Consider the following 27228-nt stretch of genomic DNA (forward strand, 5'->3'; position numbering starts at 1 on the left):
CTCTCTTTCATGTTCTGATAGATATTTTGCATCATTATTTTAAGCTGATTCAGAAATGCAAATAAGCCAGAAAATAAAAACTCTCTATATTATCAATCACCAAACCATTTAAAATTATTATTGGATTAAATCTAGCATGTTAGACCTCAATCTGTGCTTTTTTGCCATTGAGCAGAGTTTGACCTAGAGGAGGCCATTAGATTTACCCATATTGTATCTGTACTCCCTTTTGTGGTTTTATGGACAATTTATGTAAACACAACAGATGACTGGAGAGTAATCAAGCACATGGATAATTTAATGTAAAATTAATCAAATATATCAAGTGCTTTGAAATATAATGGTGACATCTGTTCTATCTGTTGGTAATAATGGATATCATAGTTCCCGTGAATGTATATTCTGCAATAAACTGAGTGATTGACCTGTACAGTATAATGTAGTGTAGTTTGGTCATGTTGAGATTCAGCTTCACCTCAAATGTCAAGTAATGACCCTCTCCAGGAAAAGAGTGGGGTATGTCATTTGGTAAAGTGTGAAATCAATTACTCTAAATAAAGGAGTTTAAGTAAACTGGAGACATTTCAGCACATGGGAGGAATGTGAGACTGATATGAAGTTGAGGCAGCACCTTGACAGCAGTAATCCAGGCATAGATTAACCAGTGATACTGAAGCATATACTGGGTTTCATTACATAAGTCTATATTTATCAATCAGTGCATAACTACATCAGCACATAGAACATCTAGGAAATACGGCATAAACTCCAATAATCTAATTAAAATTACTATTTTAGAGGAACAATGTATTAAAACTATAAAAACAGATCACAGATTAAACAAAAAATACACACAGAGCGCTAATAAAATAATTTAGTTCCTATTCCAAATATCAATAACGCACATAGTATTCATCTCTGCACCTCCGAAACATTAAATATGGCATTATTAAATGTTAGAGCTTTAATTAACAAAACGTTTTTTATCAACGATCTTATCAGTGAGAAAATAATAGATTTTATTGCACTAAGTGAAACGTGGCTTAGCTCAGAAGGGGCGGCTGTTTTAATTGAATCTGCGTCTCCGGATTACAGTTTTACTCGTGCAGACCGCCAGGGAAAAGGGGGCGGATTGGCTAACATTTACTCGAGCCGTTAAAATGTAAAGATGTCAGTTTTGGTAAGTTCAAGTCCTTTGAGTATCTCGCCGTTGTTATCCATGGAGATTCTCAAGTTCTAGTATTATCCGTGTATAGACCTCCAAAATTTAACACGTCTTTTTTTGAGGAATTCTCTGACTTAATGTCAATTTTAATTACTAACTATGACACACTCCTAATAGTTGGCGACTTTAATTTTCATATAGATAATCAGTGTGATCTAAAAGTAAAAGAATTTATGAACCTCCTGGATTCTTTTGATTTGAGACAACTCATAAATCAGCCTACACATAAAGCAGGTCATACGTTAGACTTAGTGATTACTAAAGGACTGAAAGTTGATATAAAACAGATCATTGATATTGGTCTATCAGACCATTTTCTTCTACTTTTAATATAGAAATAATGATAAAAACACTCATGAGAAGCATATTGTTAAAAACGCTTCTTTGACTCAGCAGCAGCTTTAAAACTTACAAACATTTAAGCAATCAGTCCGTTTATAGTGCCAGCTATAATAGCGAGGATAATGTAAATAGTAAGGTGGAAAGATTTAATACTAAAGTGAGAGCTGCTGTTGACATAGTTGCACCTGAAAAGACAGTGAAAAAATCTTCTAGCATTGTTATACCATGGAAGACCCAAAGAGTGTCTGATTTAAAGAGAACATGCCGAGAGCTGAGCGTCAATGGAGGAAGACTAAACTTACTATCCACTATGAAATATTAAAAGTCAAAATAACAGAATACAATAACACTGTCCGTCTTGAGAGGCTGCTATTTCTCTAAGATTATAAATAACAATGCTAGTAATCCCAGAGTCTTATTTTCTACAATTGATCGCCTACTAAACCCAGGTAACTCAAAGGAATGCCTCCTAAGTGCTTCCAGTGAAACCTGTGAGGCTATCGCTGTATTTTTCAATCAAAAAATTAATGATATTAGAAATAACATAGTATATCCCTCCAACACTAAGGATCCTCCTAAACCCCAGCATCCTGTTATAAACAAATTAAACTCTTTCACTAGGATAGATTTACCTGATTTACAAAAATAATATCTCAATTAAAACCTCCACCTCGTCCTTGACCCAATACCAACAAGGTTTTTCAAAGAAGTATCAGGCGTGCTAATTGATAATGTTCTGACATAGTAAATTCGTCATTAGATACAGGGGTCTTCCCAGACTGTCTTAAGACTGCTGTAGTTAAACCCCTACTTAAGAAACATAATCTTGACCCTCGCTCTTGAAAATTTTAGACCCATCTCTAACCTGCCTTTCTTAAGTAAAGTTCTGGAGAAGGCAGTCATTATGCAGTTAAATGACCACCTAAATAAACATGCTATTCTTGATAAATTTCAGTCGGTTTTAGAACAAATCACAGCACAGAAACTGCACTCGTTAAAGTAGTAAATGATTTGCGGTGAATGCAGACAGAGGCCATTTATCTGTTCTCATCCTCTTAGATCTGAGTGCTGCATTTGACACCATTGATCACAATATTCTTAGAAATCGCCTTAGTCAATGGGTGGGCCTCTCTGGCAGTGTCTTAAATTGGTTTGAATCCTACCTGACAGGGAGAAAATATTTTGTTAGTTGTGGTAATTACAACTCAAGACACATGATATCCATATGGTGTTCCACAAGGCTCTATCCTGGGTCCGCTGTTTTCTCAATCTACATGCTTCCGTTAGGTCAGATTATCTCAGGGCACAACGTGAGCTACCACAGCTATGCTGATGACACACAGCTGTACTTATCAATAGCACCTGATGACCCGATTCTATTGATTCACTAACACAATGTCTGCCTGTATCTCAGAATGGATGAATAGTAACTTTCTCAAGTTAAATAAAGAGAAAACTGAAATCTTAGTGATTAGCAATAATGGATACAATGAGGCTATTAGAAATAAACTGGATACATTAGGATTAAAAGTCAAGACGGAGGTAAAAAGCTTAGGGGTAATTGTTGACTGTAATCTGAATTTTAAATCACATATTAATCAGATCATTAGGACAGCATTTTTCACTTAAGAAACATAAGTAAAGTTAGACCTCTTATATCACTGAAAGATGCTGAGAAATTAGTTCACGCTTTGTTTTCAGTCGACTAGATTACTGTAACGCACTCCTCTCAGGACTACCCAAAAAGACATAAATCGTTTGCAACTAGTGCAGAATGCAGCTGCTAGAATCCTAACTAGGAAAAGAAAATCGAACACATTTCTCCAGTTTTGATGTCACTACACTGGTTACCTGTGTCATTCAGGATTGACTTTAAAATTCTGCTTATGGTTTATAAAGCCTTAAATAATCTCGCCCCATCTTATATATCGGAATGTCTGACACCTTATATTCCAAATCGTAACCTCAGATCCTCAAATGAGTGTCTCCTTAGAATTCCAAGAACAAAACTTAAAAGAAGTGGTGAGGCGGCCTTCTGCTGCTATGCACCTAAAATCTGGAATAGCCTGCCAATAGGAATTCGCCAGGCTGATACAGTAGAGCACTTTAAAACACTGCTGAAAACACATTACTTTAACATGGCCTTTTTATAACTTCATTTTAACTTAATTTAACTTAATCCTGATACTCTGTATGTTCAATTCCTCATAATAATTACTCATGGTGGCTCTAAAATCCGTACTGACCCCTACTCTCTTTTTCTGTTTCTTTCCTGCGCCACCTCCACCTACTCAAAGCTTAATGAGGCTCCAACAATGATGGATGGATTAAAAGGCAGAACTCTACATGACCATCTTCATCAAGCCCTTCCGTGAGAACCCTAAATCCAAAGAGGACTGTTTCATTTATGTTAGGTAGAATGCCCAGAGGGGACTGGGCGGTCTCATGGTCTGGAATCCCTACAGATTTTATTTTTTCTCCAGCCGTCTGGAGTTTTTTTTTTCTGTCCCCTGGCCATTGAACCTTACTCTTATTGATGTTAATTAATGTTGATTTATTTTGTTTTCTTATTGTGTCTTTTATTTTTCTATTCTTTATTATGTAAAGCACTTTGAGCTACTGTTTGTATGAAAATGAGCTATATAAATAAATGTTGTTGTTGTTATCACCTATGGCAGCACAGAGCAAGCAGAAACATAAGGATAAGATTACAATGGTGGATTCACTACAGGGCATCACAAATAGTGGCAGTGATGGGGTGGACTAGTGGCAGTGAGGACTGAAGACGAATAAAGACAACAGCAGGGGGATTTGGTGTATGCTTCAAAGGGTGAACCCATGAAGGACTTTACTGAGAAACTGAACTTTTAATGAACTCTTTAACTATTAATTTATTGTGATTATTTCTAAAAGTTCTTTTTCATTTTAGTATCCTATTAAAAAAAAAACTGACTTTAGTGAGTTTTATTGTAGGGATTTTACCAGTGCTTTTAAAGTGTTTCATTTTAGTATAGTAGTGTTAGGACCACACCATTGATCTTGGCCACAAATTACACTGGTTAGACTAGTGATGCATCCCTCCTGTATAAATGCTATCTTATGGAGGGAAAGATGTGGAAAAAAAATGTAGGTGTCCATAGCAGAGTTTTGTTTTTTTTTTTAAACAGTGCATTCAGGCCCTTGGGTGTTCATGAGGAAATTGGTAGTGCCAACCCCAGCTTCTTCATTGTTTTGTCTGCTCATGCACGCCGTCCTGCTACACATCAACCAATATGCCTCTCTTTCCCCTGGCTCAATGACCCAAACGAAGGCCATGGTTGAAATTCCTTCCACATACTCATCAAGGCTAATAGACTAGCAGGCAGGAGATGTGTCTGAAGTGCTCTCTCAGAGCTGCATAAAATACAACCCCCACCTCACTTGTGGATCTTTTTAATTTCAGCTTCTCCAGGTAGCGCAGAGCTATCATGATTCGTGTACTCTCTCAACCATTCCCCTGAAATTAACTACTTTGTATGCTCCTGCTTCCATATCTTTATTTTCATCATTTTTATTTTATTTATAATTCTTTTGGAAAACTAATCCCTAAATAATTTGTATATTTGGTGAATGCTGTACATGGTGAAATACAAAAATAACTATTGGCTTATTCATTGATTATACATTGAATATGCAGGTACTGTATATAGGCTATAAATATATATTTGTGCATTATAAAACATAAAATAATTCAACTTGTGATACATTTTGACAAACAACTTTTAATTCAGTTTTAGCTTTAGTCTTTATAGTAAAGTATATTGTATTGAAATTATCTGCGTTAATTGTAGTCAAAACAAAATCAACAATCATCTTATTTACAGTATTTTTGATGACAGGTTTGAGCAAAGCCCTCTAAATTTATTTGGCCTCATATTCAGTGTAATGCATTAACATTAATTTAGAAGGATAATCTTAACTAGATTTGAGTGATTTATAATGCTGCATTGATCTTTTAAATGTCTATGAGGGCTAAAGAAGTATCTGCATCTATGTTAGACCAATTTATTGTGGCCACAAATATGACCTGAAAAATGAGTCAACTATATCAGTCACTATACCACCATGCCTTCGTGAAATAAAATTATATGAGTTCATAATTCTTGGAGTCCTTTATCTCTGTCTCTCTCTCTGCATCTTCAAAGCTCATATCACTATAACTAACTTAAAACCCACTGAACCTGTTATGCAAGCAATCAATGTTATATACTTGGGGGACGAGGCTGTCCCTGTCACTACCCAATCTGATCTACATAGTGAGGAGCATAACATGCATAGTTCATCCATCCATCCATTATCCAACCCGCTATATCCTAACTACAGTCATGGGGGTCTGCTGGAGCCAATCCCAGCCAACACAGGGTGCAAGGCAGGAAACAAACCCCGGGCAGGGCACCAGCCCACCGCAGGGCGCAAACACACACACACACCCACACACCAAGCACACATTAGGGACAATTTAGAATCGACTGTGGGAGGAAACCGGAGTGCCCGGAGGAAACCCACGCAGACACGGGGAGAACAGTACTTTTAGCAACACCAGATTTATTCAGCTTGAAACAGCAACAGCGCCATTATTTATTTTAGCGGGAGCTGCCATTCTCCTATACACAGTCACAGCAGTCAGGCAGGGTTGGAGGGAAAGTAACACTGTGCCCTGCGCATTTATAATGTACCTTGTTCCTTGTATCACCCATCGATGGCAGGCGCTTATAGCATGTTCACGATCTATTCGGATTGGCCTTTATGGCGAACTGCTACAGCGCTGGGTGACTGCGATTGCTTTGGGACGCTCTTCCGCGTTTCGTCCAGTCATGATTTTTTTCAAAGGTAAAGTGCAGGTTAATTTGCTTTATTTTTTTTTTACTTTATATTATATATTAATCATTTTTATATGAATAGTTTTGGGTTGTGAAACGAATCATCTGAGTTTCCATTATTTCTTATGGGGAAATTCGCATTGATATACTGTATGAGTGCTTTGGACTGCATGCACATTTCCAGAACGAATTATGCTCGCAAACCGAGGTTCCACTGTAATTAGATGTGGTAGAGTCGGGAGCAACAAAAAATAAACAACTTGCAGTTCTTGTTGCCGATTGATGCATTTTTTTTTTATTTTTTTTTTTTGCGGTGGGACGTCGGATAATATGGAATGTTGGATAAGCGAAGGTAGGATAAACGAGACTCTACTGTATCTTCACTTTTGGATACTATCATAATTTAGAGCATGTAACAAAATGTTCGGTTTGAAGGGAAGCAATAAGACAAAACAAAATAGTTTTATTTCAGGTGACTACCTGTTGAAGCTCATCGAGAGAATGCCAAGAGTGTGCAAAGCAGTAATCAGAGCAAAGGGTGGCTATTTTGAAGAAACTAGAATATAAAGCATGTTTTCAGTTATTTCACCTTTTTTTGTTAAGTACATAACTCCACATGTGTTCATTCATAGTTTTGATGCCTTCAGTGAGAATCTACCAATGTAAATGGTCATGAAAATAAAGAAAACACATTGAATGAGGAGGTGTATCCAAACTTTTGGCCTGTACTGTATTTTTTTCAGCCAGTTTTAGATGTTGTAATATTGGTATTGCATTGGTTAGCACTACTGCCACAGGAGTCCAGCATTCTGGATTTGAATCCCATGCCCCATGTGTAGTTTGAATGTCTGTCTATCTCTGTTTTAATGTTATCTCTGGGGATACTGGTTTTCATCAATCATCCACAAGCACATGCTGGTTAGGTTGATAAGGAATTCTAAATTGGCCCACTGTGAGTGTGGGTGTATTTACAATTGGGCCTGTGATAGACTGACACCTTGTCCAGGTCTGGTTCTTGCTTTAAGTTTGCTTCTTTCTAGATATGTTACTCACTACCCAGCACTGGAATTAACTATCTTTGATTTTTTTTTTGTTATGTTATTCATTGGGCAGTTTTGTGAAAAAGCAGATAGCTTTGCACAGTTCACAACACTTGTTACATGTTTGACTATTGGCTAGTGTGGACTATGGCCGGCAGCTTATCCTGGCCAAGACCCCCAAGCCGCCAGATGGAGCCCTGCCTGCAACGTGGAGATGCCCCAAATTCCAGCAGGGCATCATGGACTATGGAGTTTTAGTACACAGCCCTGCTGGATAACGTCGGGGCCACCAGGGGACGCTTCAGAGAGGCACAGAGACGTTTGTTTTTCATACAGCCCTGAAGAAATAAAGTGCTTCCAGGCTGACGAAGAAAAGGAGTTTTCACCTGACCCGGAAGTGCTGGGTAATCACATGACCTGAGGGATCAGAAGCACTTCTGGGTCCTGGACTATAAAAGACTGTGGGATATCACAGACGGGTAAGCTGAGTCAGGAAGAAGGGTGGCAACGCGTCTGGGAGAGTGGAGGATTATTATATTGTGGATTATTATTGTGTTTATGAATATAGTGGAGTGGAGGGTACTTTGTGCACTGTTGTGTTCAAATAAATTAGTAATTTGGACTTTTGTTTGGCGTCTGATCTGAGGGTTCAAGGGGACGACAGTGCCCCCTATCTGTCACACTAGCAACAGGAAAATTGTGTATATCTGTGTTTTTAGTGATTTCTTGTCAAGAATCTTAACTCACAGTCAATAAACGTGTTGCTAAAATGACAATAGTGTGATCTGTGACAATTTAATGCAATTTAATGTGTACAGTATTTTATCCATAAATGCTTTGGTTGTGGACCACTTGGCATAAGGTTAAGCTTTAAGATCACTTGAAATGGACCAAGCAGAAACAAATTCAGAAATAGGGTGAATGATTGATACACACTTTTGACATTAATGTAATTTCACTTTCATATAATAAAAATCATTTACCTTTTCAACATTCATAAAGCTAAATGTTGCATAATTTAATTTTGTGCTGATGACTAGCCAAAGGCCACTGGACTTGCCTTACCATTGAAGTCAAAGATTTTCGTGTTGCAAAAGTTGTGATAACTTACAGTTCTTTCTGTTTTACAAATAAAAGTGCTTTAACCCAGTATTTTTCTGCCACATAAACTTCCATTTGTGTTTCCTATAATCAATTCCTTCATCTGGAGTTGTACAAAATACTACTCTTTGAACTGTTTCATTGAAGTTATGTTGGATATGCTACATCACAGACACTTGGAGCTCTGTTTTATATAGGGGCAATTTTTGGTGACTAAAAGCTGTAGTTACAATATTCAGCACTAAAATTAATGAGCAGCCTTAACACTTAATATTTTTTTTTATCTGCACTTGGAACTAACACGGCATTTTTTTTTCTAGGGAGTGAGGGTATACAATACTTGTCAACACAGGTAGAGCTAGGTTAATATGTCAACATCAATCGCAAGATTAAAGAAAACTGTTTTGTTGAAAAGTCAATTGCAGTTTAATTAATAAAGGTATTTTTCTCTTGTTTCCTTTGTATAGGATTACACACTCACAATGTACTTTCAGCAGTCATGGAGGGACAAAAGGCTTTCTTATTCTGGAATACCTCTCAACCTAACTTTAGATAACAGAGTGGCAGACCAGCTATGGGTGCCTGACACCTACTTCCTCAATGACAAGAAATCCTTTGTGCATGGAGTTACTGTTAAGAACAGAATGATCCGGTTGCATCCTGATGGGACTGTTCTCTATGGCCTCAGGTTTGTGTTTTCCCTGTTTTGTGATATAGGACGTTGTGTTGGATACTATAAAAAAATCCTAATTTATTCATTAACAAAATTGCGGCAGAGTGATAAATTATTAATCAAAGAAGCATGGCATGCTTTTGCTATACTATGCTTCTGACTGTGATTATGCAACAGCTCTCAGCCATGATATTTCTTGCTTCCTGTATGCAGTAGTATAGCAAGATATGTGGCGTATAAGAACAGTGTCAATTTATCTTCAGATGCATTTTTTGCATGTTCATTTGTAGCATCTGTTTCCATCATTCATGAAAAGGCTTCCTGACCTCTTAAGCATTTTCTTGCCTTAAATTTTATAAAATCTTTGAAAGGATTATGTTTCCCTGTTAGACTACTGAATCAGTGCCTAAAAACTATGATTCAGTTTTATTCATTAGAAGTCTGTAATTATAGATCGAGTCAGCTTAGTGGTGAGAAAACCAGTTTGTTTAATAGTCGATAAATAAGTCTGGAGCATTTCCCTGAAACTGAGCATCAACTGTTATTAATGAAGAAACATATTTTTAAAAACATGTTAAGTAAGCAGAGGAACGTTTTTCTTGGATAAAAAATGATGCACAAGCTTTATTCACAACTTTTCCATCAAATTTTACATAATACTGTATTTCAAAGAAGAGAGACAAAAATGCAAAGCTAATGCTTGTATAATGAAAGTATCCCTGCAAATCCCTGAAAAGCTTTCTATTTAAAAAGTACAATAGACAAGATCAGTGAACAGATGAGTATTTGAATATTAATAATAATAATAATACATTTTATTATCTCCCGTGCTCAAGGCACTTAATTTGCGAAAAGTGTTGTTAACAGGGAGGAGCAGCAGCAACATGCGTATGCCAGCGTCCCCTCACCTGCCAGTCCTTAATATTAATGCAAGGCTGAATGAAATTATAGGAACCAGTGCTCTAAATACGCACAATTTGAAAGAATAAAATCTCTTCACCTATAAAGTAAAATGTGTTTGTTACATTTAATTTTCATACACATTTTTGTTGTTTCAGGACACTTGAAATATAGCACACAGATACTTCTTCCCATCTGTAGGCTTTTGACAAATCAGTTGCAGCCTTGCACCATCGATGGGTAGCAGGGCCAGCTCAAGTTCAGAGTGACTGGCAAGTTGATTAGTCAAAAAAGAAACAATGCCACACAGGTTGTAATGGTGGTGTAATGTTTATTACACTTGCTTTTCGACCAGGTAATTTGTGTTTGAATCATGCCTGTGTCTTTTGACTTTTTCTTTAATCATGTATTTCTCTCACTATTTTGTCATGGCGCAAGACATTCCTGGTGCTGCCATATTGTCTGCAGAGTTATGTATTGAAGATTGGGGTTCTTTGCACTAGAAGAAAAAGCTAAGAATATTGCATTTAAGAATTAAGGATTTGATAATAAGGATTGATAATACAGTACTGTATATAGTTTCTAATTACTTTTCACCTTCCTGCTTTATCGCCTGGACAATACCTGGTAACTAAGTTAGTAGGGTAAAAACAAATGCATACTTAGTTGAAAATATAATTTTTAAAAGTTTACATGTACATAGAAATTATAATTATAAACCAGTGCACAGATAGAAAAATGAGTAAATAGCAATATTTGTCACTTGGATATATAGTCGCATTGATGGCAAAGACAACAAATAAAGTACACAAAGCAAGTGCTAAACAACTTTGCTGAAATTAACAGTCAAAGATGATCTATATTAGTCAAGAAACACATAAAAAGCTGCTCATAGTGTGATCACATGGTAACAGCTGGTAAAAACACATTTGTACTGTTAAATATATGAAATGTATGACAGAAAATATTTGTGGAGTGGCAGAACCACAGCACAATCTCAATACAGAAATACTGAATGCTAATAGTACTGGACAAATGGGGAGTGAATTTCTTTAGTGGATTGTATTATTGGTGTTAAAAAGTTCATTATCAGTTTTCTCTCTAGAAAGCAAAATGAAGAGTGTTTAAGGTAAATTTTTAAGAATCATTTATTGCTGATGAATGATTTTCATTAAGTGTCTTTGGAACATACTAATACACTTGCTACAGTATTTCACTTAATTGTATTGTACTTTGTTATTATGTTTTGTTTCATAAATAAATGAAAATTAGCAAAAGAAATAATTATGTATTAAGCAAAAGGTTTTGAACAGGTAGGCTGGGCAAGGATGAGTTGATGCCTTATGTTGGGTCTACTGGACAGAAAAGCAAAAGAAGCACACAGTTTCCTTTAATTGGCAAATCTGATCAATAATATTCTTATATAACCTACATTTGTATCTTAAAGGAATACTATACAAAAAAATGATGTTTTTTATATATTACCTCATGTATTTAGTATTGATGGCTGAAAAAAAATGATGTCATGTTTTCATACAAAATGGACAATTTTGATGTAATACAAGTCAGCAGTGGCTAATGCTGTGCATGGCAAACAATATGAAAAATGTACATGAAAAAAAAAACGAATCTCACATTACTAGTGTTGCACAATCCACACAACAGTTATCCAGTTGTTTGCTCCAAACATCCAAAATACATGTTTATTTGCTAAAATGTTAAAATATACTTCCGGATAAATAAGCACACATCGTAAACAAGAAAATAAAACCTTATGGGATGGCCTTTTTAAATTGAAGATATGACTTCACCAATGAATGAAGGGGACAGGGAGGTTCTTTGCTTTATTTAAGCATATTTAGTCACTTTGGAGTCAGTCTAGTTTTTTATTTATTAGTAACAGCTTGACTCGTCATAGTAATTCTGTTCAAATGATAATAATGGTCCATTCTGTTAAAAATGATTCACTGAGTGCATTTATATAAACTTTAATAACCTGGTACAGAAACCTGATAACTAATATGCCATGTAAACCCTTATCCCACTTAGAGGAAACCAGGACATTAGTTTCTGAGAAGCTAAGTTAATCCTCATACATTTCTCTTTGAGTAATCCAGTTATTTGGCCAAGTAAACCTTTAACCAGGTTACACTCTTTTTGCATCATACACGCTTTTAGCAGCCGTAGGTGGAAGAGTCCAAAAGATAAATTTCCTGAGACAAATGCGATTACATTATTTCTTCTCCTCATTGAAATAATTGTGTCTCAATATCTATATATATAATTCACTAAGGCAAGACAACCATGGAAAGCATGCCGGAAGGGGCGTGGATTCACTATGCTGCCGACAAGTGAGACACCTATGGTGCACGCAGGAAGAGCCACGCCCACCAACTCCAAGACCATTGGATACGACGACAACTCACAGAGCCACGCCCACCAACTCGGATGCGACGACACAGAAAAACCAGCGTCATTTATATTTGTCTGTCGTAGAGATCACATGCAGCTCCGACCCACGTTGACTGTTCATAGAGGCATGTTTCTCGCAAGGTGAATCGCCATATGCAGCGTGTAAAACTGTTTGCGAGGGGTATCCCATGGGATCCTTAAAACATTCCTTTACAATTTAGGTTAAAACACAATGAAGTGAGCAGTCTTTAAAAATGAGTTTTCGGTTACGACGCACAACCGTGTGCACCATAGCAAACTGTTTTACATGCTACATACAGCAATTAATTTCCGTGACAAACATGCGTCTTCTTAGATGCTCCTGCACTATGTACACACTCCCCTCCCACCTCGCTACCACCGTGGTCGGGTGTCTTGGTGAATTATATATAGAAAGGCAGCTAAAACCGCACAGAGCAATGAAAAGTCTACGTGAGTCACAGGTGCATCTGGACTGTGCAAAGACGACAACGACTCAAGTGACGAGTTAGAGGTGGGCACATGAGCAGGCAGTGTATACTGAACGAGAAATCAGCAGACTAGCATGACGAAGGGAGCAGAGTGGATGTCCTTCTCCTCTCCTCCCGTTCCACCCTCCGCGCCTGATCGCCGCACGGACGATTGTGTGTTGGTTTGTTCCGTGCATTGGTTAAAACCCAATGAAGGAGGCAGTTTTTAAAAACCAATAAGCCGTGTGCCTCTGTTTCATTACCGTGTCACCTGCTTCACCAATGCAGGCCCTACAACAGTCGAGATGCTCTCTCGGCAGCTGACCTTCTCTGTACCTGACCGGTTCACACAGAGGCACCACATGACCAGGCGGTGTGTATGCTTCGAGAACAAGGGTGGATGCGACAGGACTATCTAAGAAGAGGCATGTTTATCACGGATGTATATTACTGTATGCAGCGTGTAAAACAATTTGTCGCGAATGTGAATCGCTGTATGCAGCGTGTAAAACACTGTATTGTATGTTGCCCTCTCCAGAGTTGCATCTTTTCATTCACCTACAGTCGTATACACAATGAAGTGAGCAGTCTTTAAAAACTGAGTTTTCGGTTACAGCGCACGACCGCGTGCACCATAGCAAACTGTTTTACACGCTACATACAGCAATTCGCATCTGCAACAAACATGCGTCTTCTTAGATGCTCCTGCACTTTGTACACACCCTCCTCCCACCTCGCTGCTACTGTGGTCAGGTATCTTGGTAAATTATATATAGAAAGGCAGCCAGAACCGCACAGAGCAATGAAAAATCTACGTGAGTCACAGGTGCATCTGGACTGTACAAAGACGACAACGACTCGAGTGACGAGTTGGAAGTGGACACATGAGCAGGCAGTGCATACTGGATGAGAAATCAGCAGACTAGCATGACGGAGGGAGCGAGTGGACATCCTTCTCCTCTCCTCCCGTTCCACCCTCCGCGCCTGAGCGCCGCACGGACGATTGTGTGCTGGTTCGTTCAGTGCATTGTTACAATGTTGCTTTTCTTGCTGATTTATTACATTACCAATTTTTCAAATGTTAATTTTCTCCCTGTGCTTAAAAATTATTAAAAAACCGGCCTGATTATGCGGCGTATGGTACGTCGCGGGTTGGCTAGTTGCAGAAATTTCTGTGCTGATGAGCTGAACTTACAGTGATAAACTCATCAGCACAATCTTGGGAGCAGTGTTGGGAGTAATGCTTTACTATCCTAGCAGCACTGGGTATAAGACAAGAAGCAAACATATTGGTATACCACTCTTTTACAAGACTCGATCATACAGCCAAGCAGAAATGTGTGTGCTGCATGCAGTCAAGTAATTGAAACATATTAATAAAGTGTCAGTTTAGGTTTTCTCCAGCTATCTGCTATAAATATGTTGAAACAGTGCCATTGAGTGATGTGCTGGACAGTGTTCATACCGTAAGTTAATGTTTCCCAAACATTTTTCTGTGGTAGCACACTTTTTATAACAAAAACATCCCCAGGCACACTACTTTTTTATTAACCACAAACACATTATATCTCATACATGTGATCAACTGTCAAAGGGGCGGGACTACCAAAGAAGCCAGTAAAATAGCAGCTCCAAGATCACAGCACTTAGTGAGCATTTTTCTGGCATCTCGCAGCTGCTTTATCCCTTCACTCACCCCTCTCTGCCTCAGAGGCAACTCGCATGCCCACTATCCACTGGCCATGTGAAACTCGCTGGCAACCACACACCCAGCCAGATGAACTCTAGCAGTCAGGAGATGCATCTGAAGTGCTGTAAGTGCAGTGTCTGTGACATAGCAATCACAGAGCTGCTTTTATGCCAGCTTCTCCAGTCCTCCTCAGACAAGTCTTAACCACCTAAAGAGGTTGTCTATCTTAGTTTCAGACCCAGGTACACTACACTATTATTTTCATGGCACACCTGTACTGCAGCACACTGGTTGAAAAACACTGCCATAAGTAATTGGTGGCTCAGTTCGAGAAGTAAAGAGGGGATGGATGTTATTTACTTCACAGGACATGAAGGAATGAACATATTTATAAAACACAAGAATATTATCAAAAGCTTCATGCTCGTTTTGAGAGTCATAATAGTTAATGATGACATTTAACTCTTTTTTGTGTAATTTAATGACATTGGTGAGTTTTGTCAAAGAAGAACTCTAGAAGTTGTGGCCGGGTGCGGTAGTGACAGCTTAGGACTGCAGGAAGAAATTTTGGGGTGCCAACCAGGTCATCCCTTTTATTTGTTCAAAGGCACAAAGTAAAGAAATAAAAAACTGAAAATAGCGCTCGTTGGCATGTGTCCATCTTGCGGGAATTCAAAAAGAGGATTAAGGGAAGGTTCTGTCTAGGTGGTTGCTCAGGATGAAAGCGACACATTCTTCTAGGATACTCAGGACTTTATGGAGGCAGGAGTGGAAGGGGAAAGAAGAAGATGACAGTGTTAGTGGCAGCGCCCCCGCCTGCCTCGGTGGGGTTATTACATACCTCAACTGAGCCTGCAAGGAGGTCCTCTGATGTGCATGTGTGACAAAGTGTACTTGCACATGTTAACTGAGGTTTTTAAGAAACCAGGTTTCTGCCGTAGACCATATTACTCACCTAAACCCAGTTTTGTGAGTGCATGTAAACACACTAACTGTTGTTAATTATAGAAAAGTTTGTTGTTCTATGAGTATTCCAGAATAAATTCTGCAATTTTAGGCACATTCATACCAAAAACCATAATAGCATATATGGTTTTCCAGTACAAGATACATAGCTTCAGATTTTCAGAAATTGAATAGTCCTCTTTAGTCTTTTTTTAGGGAATTACATCAAGAATGACATAAAGGACACTAGCAATATTTTACAAAACATTTTTATGTTCACCTCCTATAAGCAATGGCCTTTTATTTTTTTGTGTTACTGAAAAACTGAAGGTACATAATTTATTGTTAATTCTATAATGTAACTTGTGGGAAACATTTTTTACTTGTAAGCACTTCCCTAGTAGCTCCTGTATATGCATCTTCTGCTGGTAATCATCATAGTGCTTGTGTTTCTTAAAAAGCTGTTTTGTGGCTCTGTAAGTGGGCCATTATCACAAATTTAACATATATTTCAAGATATACACTACATAAGAGCACTGGATTAATCAAGCCTATGTAATTCTCAGTCTTGAACTTTCATTTTGCACTTTAATATGAAGAGTTTGATAGCTCTTACCAATCCAGCTATCCATTTTCCTACCCCAGTTTATCCCTCACTTTGTAAAACTTTTTTTTTTTGCCTGTGAGGTTTTACCAAAATTGTTCTTCCTTTATTTTTCTGAGTTTTCTGTCTGTAGAAACAATCAAATAGACTACACTGTGCAGTGATATACACAACTTCAAGAGGTGGAAAGAAAGAATGCAAGTTTATAAATTAGCCTGTGTATTGCTATTGTATAAAGCCCTAACAGTTTAAGTAAGCTTTTCTCAATAGATTAATGTGGTATAGAAATTTGCACTGCCCTTGTCTGACAGATTTGATTACATAGACACACAGTACTGTTTAGTGATTCTAAATTTCCCTTACTGAACTAGACAAATAAAATGTTTCCCTGGTTTTGTATATAGTAAATATTTTCCTTTGACCATTTTCCAAAGGAAAATGTACAAAAAGTCCTTAACAACTACAGCTGCTTAATATGTGACTAACTATATCCTTCTTACAGGTTGTGAAATTTATAATGCATTTTATGGCATATAGGATTCACAGTGTAGCACAGCGGTTACGCAAATAGACTCGTAGCCACATGGACATATTTACTACTTCATTCAGAATCAGGTCTGGCCCAACGTGTCCATGTAATGCAATAAGTTGCTTCAAAAATGAAAGAAGGAATTTCAAGGCTACAAGATTTATGGCATATGTAATAATTGTAATAATTTAATTATAATTTTATCAATGTAGTAATTTTCATGTTTCATTCGTGTATATATATAATATAGTGAGATTTTTGAGACATCCCTCCAAATGCGCTGTGCACCGACACTCGGCTAACTTAGGTAGGGACTAGATGTCCGCTGCTGGTGCAACTACACTCTCGCAGGCTTCCTAGATAATGTGTCTGTCGCCTGCTGCTTGATGGATGGAACATTTAAAACTGGCCGCTGACCAGGCCATAGGCTCACTTTCTGTCTTCTCTCTGAGGTAGTCTATCTGTTCTTTTAAGCAGAAGAAGGAAACTCGTGCAGGGTGATGTCAGTGCCTCTCCGTGCTTGCTGAGTTTGTGTGTGCTTTAGTGACAGCTCCCATTTGGATAAATGCTCTGATAATATTCCTGTCCTGACAGCAATATAGCTGCTTTATTTGGAAATCTGAACTTGTCTCCTTTTTTCTGGTACAAGTCTTGGACCAACTCATCACAATATACAGTATATAATATGCACAGTATATACCAGTTACATATAAACCAAACTACTGTACAAACAAATAAAGAAACCAAATCAATAAATCAATGTTATCTTCTTAATTTACTCTTTTAAAGGCCCATGAAATGTGACAGTGTTGGCTAGCTGTATAATAATAACAATTAATTTTTGGGTATCTAATCTCAAACACTATTGGGTGAGTCATCACAATGTTAAAACTGTTCAGCTTCAATTTCCTTTTCTTTGGCTTGTAATTATCAGACAGTTTGCATGGACATGGCTGTACCTGTACAGAGAAGCTACAGCTGTCATGATCTTACTAACCTTTTTAAGCAAAATCACAACCATTAAGGAGGCATGTTCGAATTAATTTGTTTCTCTATAAAGATGCAGGACTTACTGGGCCAATAAAAATTATTCACTGGTCTGTGGCTACAGTGGAGCTCCCTCATGTGTATGCTGGGTTTAGTGGCTCTGTTTATTTTTTTAAGGCATGTACTTTTTTATTTGTGTCACAAATGCAGATATTTATACCATTTTTTATCAATTTATATTTTATAAAAGCACACTCCCTTGTATTTTGATCTTCTGTATTTATTATTTATTGTGGGAAAATAATATATACACTTAATTGTACATTTATTCCTAAATGTTTTCAGTGAGGTTTTTGTAGGACAGTACTTCATGTTGATTAAATATACAAGTCCCTGTGTGTTTGGAAAGCACTAAAGAATGTTTCAGGCACTGACATCATTAGTTCAGCAGAGATACTGTAAATGGCGTTTGGGTAGACTATTTCAGCACCAGCATCTGTAGTAGCCTCCCTTTTGGGGAAATATTTGTTTTGCCTCTTGTGCTGATGTGCAGGAGTGAAGTCCAAACCTCTAAATTGGATGGTGCTACTTTGATAGCACACAGTGTCCTGAAAATAGAGTTGCCCCAGCATCTCCATTAAACCATTTTGTCTAGCACTAACCATATTTTTCTATAACATCCCTTTTGCAGCTTAAATAATAAATTGTACAGCCAGAGTCCTTACCCACACAAAGCGTTTTGCTCACATCTCCCCTGTTCACTGGTTACCAGTTCCATCAAGGGTTAAATTCAAGATTCTGCTTCTCACCTTCAAAGCCCTGCATAACCTTGCCCCCCTCTACCTCACTCAGCTCCTAACTACATACACTCCTTGTCGCTGTCTCAGGTCCTCAAGCAATTTTCTCCTTACTGTCCTACGCACCAGACTCTCCACCCTGGAAGGCAGGTCCTTTAGTGTTATGGCCCCTCAACTATGGAGACTTCCTCAGTCTCTCCAAGATTGCTCCTCTTTCTCCACCTTTGAATCTCAACTGAAAACTTTCCTCTTTTACAAACGTTTGTCTTCTGTGTATTTTTTTTAACTCTATATGTAAAGCGATTTGTAAAGCCTTTGTGAAAGGCGCTCTATAAATGCAACTTATTATTATTATTATTATTGTTGTTGTTGGATCATACTCCTTAGTTTCTATGCATTTTTTGGGTCTTCAACTTTATGCTCAGTGCTATAGCATAAGGCCTTGCACCCTGTGACCCTAAATTTAGATAATGTGACCCAGGAAATGGAATGATGGATTCCCATTTTCATGTGCTGTGTGTTTGTAAGAACACAGAGCCAGTCGGAGAAATGAATTCAGAAATTTGTGCAGCAGAGCCACATTATATAAAATAGATTCGGTTTAACATCTCCAGTACTCTTAATCAAACATATATATATAAAATTCTTTTCGCGTTTGAAATGGAAATTACGTATGACCACGCAAAACGGAAATTACGTATGACCACAGAACATATTATAATACAGTAACTAATCACTTCGTTTGTGGACGCCATTTTTATATTGTCTTTATGAATTGTTATTATTTGTGTAGAAGTAAACACAAACACACCGATCTTTCCCATAGAAGTGCGCCACGCGTCGCCCTATCCCAGCCCTCCTGTCTGGACTCCAGCGCTGAGCCGTCTGCTGCCAGGCGTGTTCTGACAGAGAAGTTTTATTTATTCGTCCAGGTGACTGTCGCGGAAACTGCCACATTATAACTTTTTTTTTAATTGGCAGTACTTGATAGTAGAAGAGATGAGGAAAACAGCTTTGCTTCCTTCTACTTTTTAACTGCGCCAAGCTATAAACAATGTGAAGACGAGACCGCCTTCAGCGTCGAGGGTTTGTGAGAACAAAGTGGACGCTCGGAGGCACGGAATGTCCGGCTGCTCTGCTGGGTCGAGATCTTTGCAGTTTTGGGCGGTGTCCTCTCTTCTCGCACTGTTTGTGACACTTTGAGTGCTCCTGGGAGAGGGGAAATCATTGCAAATGAGTGTGATCGGCGCCATCGAAGCAAAACTCTTTGTAAATTGCGCTTCACGACTACTTACTATCCCTTAAGGTAAGTTCAGGTCACTAAAACCCCGCAACATTCAAGGTTGCTTTTGTGATGAATTCTTTTAAGAAGATAGAGAGTTTACATCTAAGAAGATGTACCGACCTCTTCATGTTAAGTTTTGGACTTGGGAATTGTTTGGACCTTCTTCCCGTTAAGCACGGAAGGGCAGCGTCCACATTTCTCAGAATAATTTTTCTCTTAAATCACAGGCACGGACTGCAAGCTTGTCAGGCAGAAATTTGCAGGATCGCATAGAAAATTTAATTTCTATACCACAGCGGTCGTGTAGCGCCTTTCACAAGGGATCTGCTGCCGAGAGATGATCCAAATACATTTAAGCTGCTGTTAGTGCTAATTGCCTGTTGTGTTATAGCGCCTTTACCCGAAAGCACTCCAGTACTGCTCAATGTATTTTTACTCCTTACATGTTAATGTTTTACTGTTTAATAATTTATATACTACATTTTATTTTTTCCCTTGCACTCAGTGAGCGAAGCCACTGGGTAATCAGCTAGTTTACTGTATATTTTTAAACATGTGGGCACAAATGTAAAAAACTATCAATGATTTCCCAGCTGTTAAAAACAGAGCAGAAACAAAACATTGTTAAAAAGACATGCAAGAAATGGCTGAAATAAATTTGTAAGATATTTTAACACTAGAATCCCTGAAGCCTACAAAAAAAATCGTATTCCCTGCCCATCTTAAATTCCTTTACACCTCTCCATTAACAACTTTTGTTTTGTAAATGTGTTGATCAACACAAGGAGCAAGCAGCCTCCTATCCCATCCCTCCCACCAACACACCTCTGGTCGCAGAAAAGATTCTCAGAGCTAAAGTCTGTTTATCTGGTTGTGTGGTGCATAGAATTGTAGAGGGTAAATAATAATTGTCATTTGAAATACATACATTTCATTTGTGTTCCGTGTCTACAACGATCTATGTAAATGTACGATGACAAGAAATGTGAGAAATGCAAGAAATGCTGAAGGCATACCTAGGAAAGAAATGTTTTTCGTATTTTAGTAATAATTGACAAAATGTAGACATGAAGTGTATAATGTGTGAAGACTGAAGTCCAAATATCAAATAAACACTTTCACAAAAGGTACAAGTATAACAAAACAAATACACTTTTATTCAAGAATACAACCCTAGAAAAAAAAAAGGGTTAGGTATGACACTAACATGACCGCTTGGGTAACGCAGCGGTACGAACTGCTGATTCTTAATCAACAGATTCCCGCTTTGATTCCGGACGCATCCGTTTTGAGTAGTAAGATGCTCGTATTGTTACTATTATAGAAAAAAAAATACATTTTATTTGTGACTGTGACATCCATCCATCCATTGTCCAACCCGTTGAATCTGAACACAGGGTCACGGGGGTCTGCAGCCTGTGTAAATTTATGGTACCTGTTGATCTAAAATGCCCGTGTTGATCAAACACAGGAAACTCTGCAGTCTACTTGTGACTTTATGCTGTGGGAAGATAAGTAAATCAATCAAAGTAAATAGGTAAATAGCATTTGATGTGGTGTTTATATAAGTAACATATAAATGTTTTTTATATAAATACCATCACAAAACATAATCACAAACAGGATTTTGCATGATACCTTGGCGAGCTCTGTAAGTCCTGCTTTTTCTTTGAAGGACACGTGTGGGGCAGACTGACTGGCAGGATGAAGCCTGACCTGTTGCTGCATCCAAACAGTGCCATCTTTTGCCTTTACAGCTGGTGCAGCTGCGTTGTTCTACTGCTGAACGTGCAATAGGTGAGCTAGGGAGGCAAAGATGGAGTTGCACTGGCCATGGGACTTTACTTTATTCTTTGTTACTTAGCATTGCCTGATCTTATTTTTATATTTTTCTTTTTTGTTTCTTCATCTTGTAAAGAACTTTGATCTAAATCATTTGTATAAAAAACATACTATATAAATAAACTTTGCTGTTGTTGTTGTCGGACAGAGCATGAAGGACCTGATGACGGTTGGTTTACTGTCATTTTTAATGTTATGGATCGTCACCTGCTTTTTAAGGATTATTTATTTAATTTTTTTTTTTTGATCAATGCACTTTTTGGACACTGTTTATTTGGACTTTTTTAATAAAAGCACCAAGGCACTTTTACATCTACCACTTTGCTAATTTTCTGTGTTGTGTCGTCATCTGCCGGATCATCCTCAGGTACGTTATCAGCGGAAGCGAGTTAAAGAAGCTCCCCAAAAATACCTGGTAGTGTGGGGCCAACCCATACCCTCACACATTATTCTTGTGTGTAGACTTTGAAAATGAAATTACAAAAGAAAGATTGCATTTTCATTTTATAGTTTTAATTTTCATTTCCTTTTTTGAAAAAAATACCTCCCGACTACAGGTCCAGGTCTCGACCACCTGATGAGCATGTCTCTCTCAGGTCTGGATCCAGGTGGACTACATTATTTCCACAGAGCACCACTTGAAAAATACTTGTGCAGAGTAAAATTATCAAGTCATTAATGGTGATGAACAGTTGAGGGTAGTATTTATGGAGTTTTAACAGTAGAATTACCAAAGCCAATGAAAAAACACGTAAATCCAGCGCACCTTAAATCCCTTTGCACCTCTCCGTCTGGACGCTTAATTAGTATGCACCATATGGTGCATGATGTCAAAGCCACACTGACAAAAAACAGAGACATAGGTATATATGATATTTGAACTTATTCATTTTATGACCTATACAACTCTAGGTACCTGACTCCCAGATAAACCGGGCTGGAACTTGGAGAACTTTGTGCAAAGTTCTACGGCTGTGGGGGGATGGGATAGTAGGCTGCTTGCTGCTTGTCTTGATTGGCACATTTACAAGACAAAAAGCTTCCCATGGGATCACCACCTATGGGAGGGGCCAAGGAGGTCGGGTGCAGTGTAAGATGGGTGGTGGCCAAAGGCGGAGACCTTGGCAGTCCGATCCCCAGCTACAGAAGCTGGTTCTTGGGACGTGGAATGTCACATCTGTGAAGGGGAAGGAGCCTGAGCTAGTGTGCGAGGTCAAGAGGTTCCAGCTAGATATAGTTGGGCTCACCTCAACGCACAGCTTGGACTCTGGAACCAGTCTCCTTGAGGGTGGCTAGACTCTCTACCACTCTGGAGTTGACCCCGGTGAGAGGCGCCAAGCTGGTGTTGGCATACTTATTACCCCCCGACCTGGAACCTGTTCATTGGGGTTTACCCTGGTGGACGAGAGGGTAGCCTCCCTCCGCCTTCAGGTGGGGATGGGTCCTAACTGTTGTTTGCGCATATGCGCCGAACAGCAGTTTGGGGTACCCACCCCTTTTTGGAGTTCCTGGAGGGGGTGCTAGAGGGCATACCTTCTGGAGACTCCCTCGTTCTTCTGGGAGACTTCAATGCTCACGTGGGCAATGACAGTGAGACCTGGAAGGGCGTGATTGGGAGGAATGGCCCCCCCCCCGATCTGAACCTGAGCGGTGTTTTGTTATTGGACTTCTGTGCTCATCATGGATTCTCCATAACGAACACCATGTTCAAGCATGGGGTGTTCATGTATGCACTTGGCACCAGGACACCCTAGGCCTAAGTTTGATGATCGACTTTGTGGTTGTGTCGTCGGACATCCAGCCACATGTCTTGGACACTCGGGTGAAGAGAGGGGCGGAGCTGTCAACTGATCACCACCTGGTGCCAGGATGCCGGTCAGGCCTGCTAGGCCCAAACGTGTTGGGAGGTTCTGCTAGGAATGTCTGGCGGAGTCCCCTATCAGAAGTAGCTTCAACTTACACCTCCAGCAGAACTTCAACCACATCCCGAGGGAGGTGGGGGACATTGAGTCTGAATGGGCCATGTTCTGTGCCTCTATTGTTGAAGTGGCTGACTGGAGCTGTGGCCGTAAGGTGGTTGGTGCCTGTTGTGGCGGCAGTCCCCAAACCCGTTGGAGGACACGTGTGGTGAGGGATGCTGTCAAGCTGAAGAAGGAGTCCTACAGGACCCTTTTGTCCTGTGGGACTCTGGAGACAGTTGATAGGTACCGGCAGGCCAAGCGGAATGTGGCTTCAGTGATTGCTGAGGCAAAAACTCAGGCGTGGGAGGAGTTTGGGGAGGCCATGGAGTATGACTTTTGGACGGCTTCAAGGAGATTCTGGTCCACCATCCTGCATCTCAGGAGGGGGAAGCAGTGCAGTGTCAACACTGCATATGGTGGGGATGGTGCGCTGCTGACCTCGACTCTGGACGTTGTGCGTCGGTGGGGGGAGTACTTGAGGAAGTCCTCCTCAGTCCCACTAACATGCCTTCCAATGAGGAAGCAGAGCCTGCGGACTCGGAGCAGGGCTCCCCCATCTCTTAGACTGAGGTCACCGAGGTGGTCAAAAAACTCCTTGATGGCAGGGCCCCAGGGGTGGATGAGATACGCTCGGAATTCCTCAAGGCTCTGGATGTTGTAGGACTGTCTTGGTTGACACGCCTCTGCAACTTCGCATGGACATTAGGGACAGTGCCTCCGGATTGGGAGACCAGGGTGGTAAGACGGGGGACAGGAGGTTGTGTTCCAACTACAGGGGGATCACACTCCTCAGCCTCCCTGGAAAAGTCTATTCGGGTGTCGTGGAGAGGAGGGTCTGTCAGATAGTCTAACCTCGGATTCAGGAGGAACAGTGTGGTTTTCGTCCTGGTCGCAGAACAGTGGAACAGCTCTACACCCTTAGCAGGGTGCTGGAGGGTGCATGGGAGTTTGCCCAACCAGTCTAAATGTGTTTTGTGGACTTGGAAAAGGTGTTGTTGTGTGTCCCTCGGGGAATCCTGTGGGGGGTGCCAGACCCCTTATAAGGGCTGTTCAGTCCCTGTGTGATCGGTTTCAGAGCTTGGTCCGCATTGCTGGCAGTAAGTTGAACCCGTTTCCAGTGAGAGTTGGACTCCGCCAGGGCCGCCCTTTGTCACTGATTCTGTTGATAACTTTTATGGACAGAATTTCTAGACGCAACCAGGGCATTGAGGGGGTCCGGTTTGGTGGACTCAGGATTGGGTCACTGCTTTTTGCAGATGATGTTGTCCTGTTTGCTTCATCAGGCCATGATCTTCAACTCTGTCTGGATAGGTTCGCAGCTGAGTGTGAAGCAGCTGGGATGGGAATCAGCACCTCCAAATCCGAGACCATTGTCCTCAGAGTGGAGTACCGTCTCAGGGTTGGGAGCATGATCCTGCCCCAAATGGAGGAGTTCAAGTATTTTGGGTTCTTGTTCACGAGTGAGGAAAGAATGGAGCATGAGATCGACAGGTGGATCAATGCGGCATCCGCAGTGATGCGGGCTCTACATCGGTCTGTTGTGGTGAAAAAGGAGCTGAGCCGTAAGGCAAAGCTCTCAATTTACTAGTCAATCTACGTTCCTGCCCTCACGTATGGTCAAGGGCTGTGGGTAGTGACCGAAAGAACAAGATCGCGAATACAAGTGGCTGAAATGAGTTTCCCCTGCTGGGTGTCTGGGCTTTTCATTAAAGATAGGGTGAGAAGCTCAGTCATCAGGGGCTCAGAGTAGACCCGCTGCTCCTCCACACCCAAAGGAGTCAGATGAGGTGGCTCGGGCATCTGATCAGGATGCTTCCTAGACGCCTCCCTGGTGAGGTTTTCCAGGCACGTCTAACTGGGAGCAGGCCGTGGGGAAGATCCAGGAAATAATGGATGGACTATGTTTCTCGGCTGGCCTGGGAATGCCTTGGGATTCCCCCGGAATAGCTAGAAGAAGTGGCTTGGTAGAGGGATGTCTGGGTATCTCTGCTCAAGCTGCTGCCCCCACGACCTGATCTTGGATAAGCGGAAGAGGATGGACAAGACAAAAGACGCTGACGGAGAGGTGCGAAGGGGTTTAAGGCGGGCCAGATTTATGAGTTTTTTCGTAGGCTTTGGTAATTCTAGTGTTAATGTATGCCCATTTAAGAAATGCTTATTCTTTTAATTAAATTAGTCTTCAGTAGCGCATTCCAAATCCACAGTCGTTTCGATTGTTCAATTTTTTAACACATCTGTGTATCATATGCTATGCCAATTTGATAATTGCTACATTGGCCTCAATTTCTTATTGCCTTCTTTTCAACTTACCTTTTAGGAAAGCATTTTAAATTCAGATAGTAGATGCTCAGGTGTATTTTGTTAAAAGTTTAGTTTTAAGGTCATTGTTTACATTTAAACTATGCCATTATTTTTTTTTAATCCTTTGTGTGGATTCTACTTTAAATTTGTGATTCAGTGTTTATTTACTTCATGATTTATGTATTAATTTTATAATTACATTTTTTAATGTTAGATGCAATTAATCATAATTAATTACATACATTTATGCAATTAGTTAATTTTTTTTTATTTGATTCCCATCCCAAATTTTTTTATTTTTTCTTTGCTTTCATTGTAATTCATTTTGAAGTAAATTGTGGTATGCTATTATTCTATGTTTGGAAAATATAGAAAAGAAAAACTGGAATAAAAAAATTCTCATAATTCATTCTAAATGTATAAAAAGGATCTCTGAAATATTAAAATGTAAACAAGAGGTACTAAAGTTTGTCATTTATACTTGTTACACATATTTGTATATCTTTTGAGTTAATCTGTCGGTGTAGTATAATCAAACTTTTTTGCAATTTGACCAAAAACAACTAGCTAGCCCGCAATCTGGAACATCACTTTTAATTTTTTTGTAAAATATTCATGACTTGCAAAGGCTAAGGTGGAATTTCTAAAGTCATATAAGATGTTTGTTTTACAATTAGAGATCCTTTACTTTTAGCTACTAAAGTTCTTTTTCCATTGTGTAAATGTCATATTCTGTTAATATATAATAAGTAACAGTTAAGACCATCTATTCTTCATCTGTCTATATAAAGACAGTTGTCAACATGGTCTAATTTAAGTTTACAGTTTTACTGTTTAAGTTATAAATAAATTGTGACACACAAAGAAATACACAAACAAAGGCTTTTGTTTAGTGTTCATTTTCGGTGACAGATAGTTTGTTTATTGAGAAAAGAGTGATGGCTGCACTTTATACTGCTCATTGGAAAATTTTATTGTAATAAATGGATAGCTGGCAAAAGAGGTTGCATAATTAAAAGAAAAATATAACAAAGGTAAGAAGAAGCCATGAAGAACTTCAGTGGGGTTTTTCCTCATAGGAAAATAATTTAAAATATCAGAATAAACAGTAATGGTTTCTTCAAAAAGTATTGAATTCTAGTTCATCTTGCTATATTAAACTATTATCACAAACTATTTTAAAAACTATAACAATAATGTAGTTGAAAGTGCTTTACAAGATGACAAAAAGAAAGTTACAAGAAAAG

The 27228-nt window shown here is 39.2% G+C and overlaps 1 protein-coding gene across 2 annotated transcripts in view; it reads left to right on the forward strand.

Annotated features, from left to right (window-relative positions):
* Positions 1-27228, forward strand: part of LOC120527688 (gamma-aminobutyric acid receptor subunit beta-1) — a 559006-nt gene that overhangs the window by 215228 nt on the left and 316550 nt on the right. For both annotated transcript variants that reach the window (XR_005633393.1, XM_039751390.1), the window contains exon 4: positions 9035-9255. Coding sequence is in view for 1 of the 2 variants with exons in the window: in XM_039751390.1 (XP_039607324.1) it covers positions 9035-9255 (221 nt within the window). In the remaining variant the exon portion in view is untranslated. The remainder of the gene's footprint in view (positions 1-9034; positions 9256-27228) is intronic.

Source organism: Polypterus senegalus, chromosome 4, assembly GCF_016835505.1.
Source record: "Polypterus senegalus isolate Bchr_013 chromosome 4, ASM1683550v1, whole genome shotgun sequence".
Lineage (NCBI taxonomy): Eukaryota > Metazoa > Chordata > Cladistia > Polypteriformes > Polypteridae > Polypterus > Polypterus senegalus.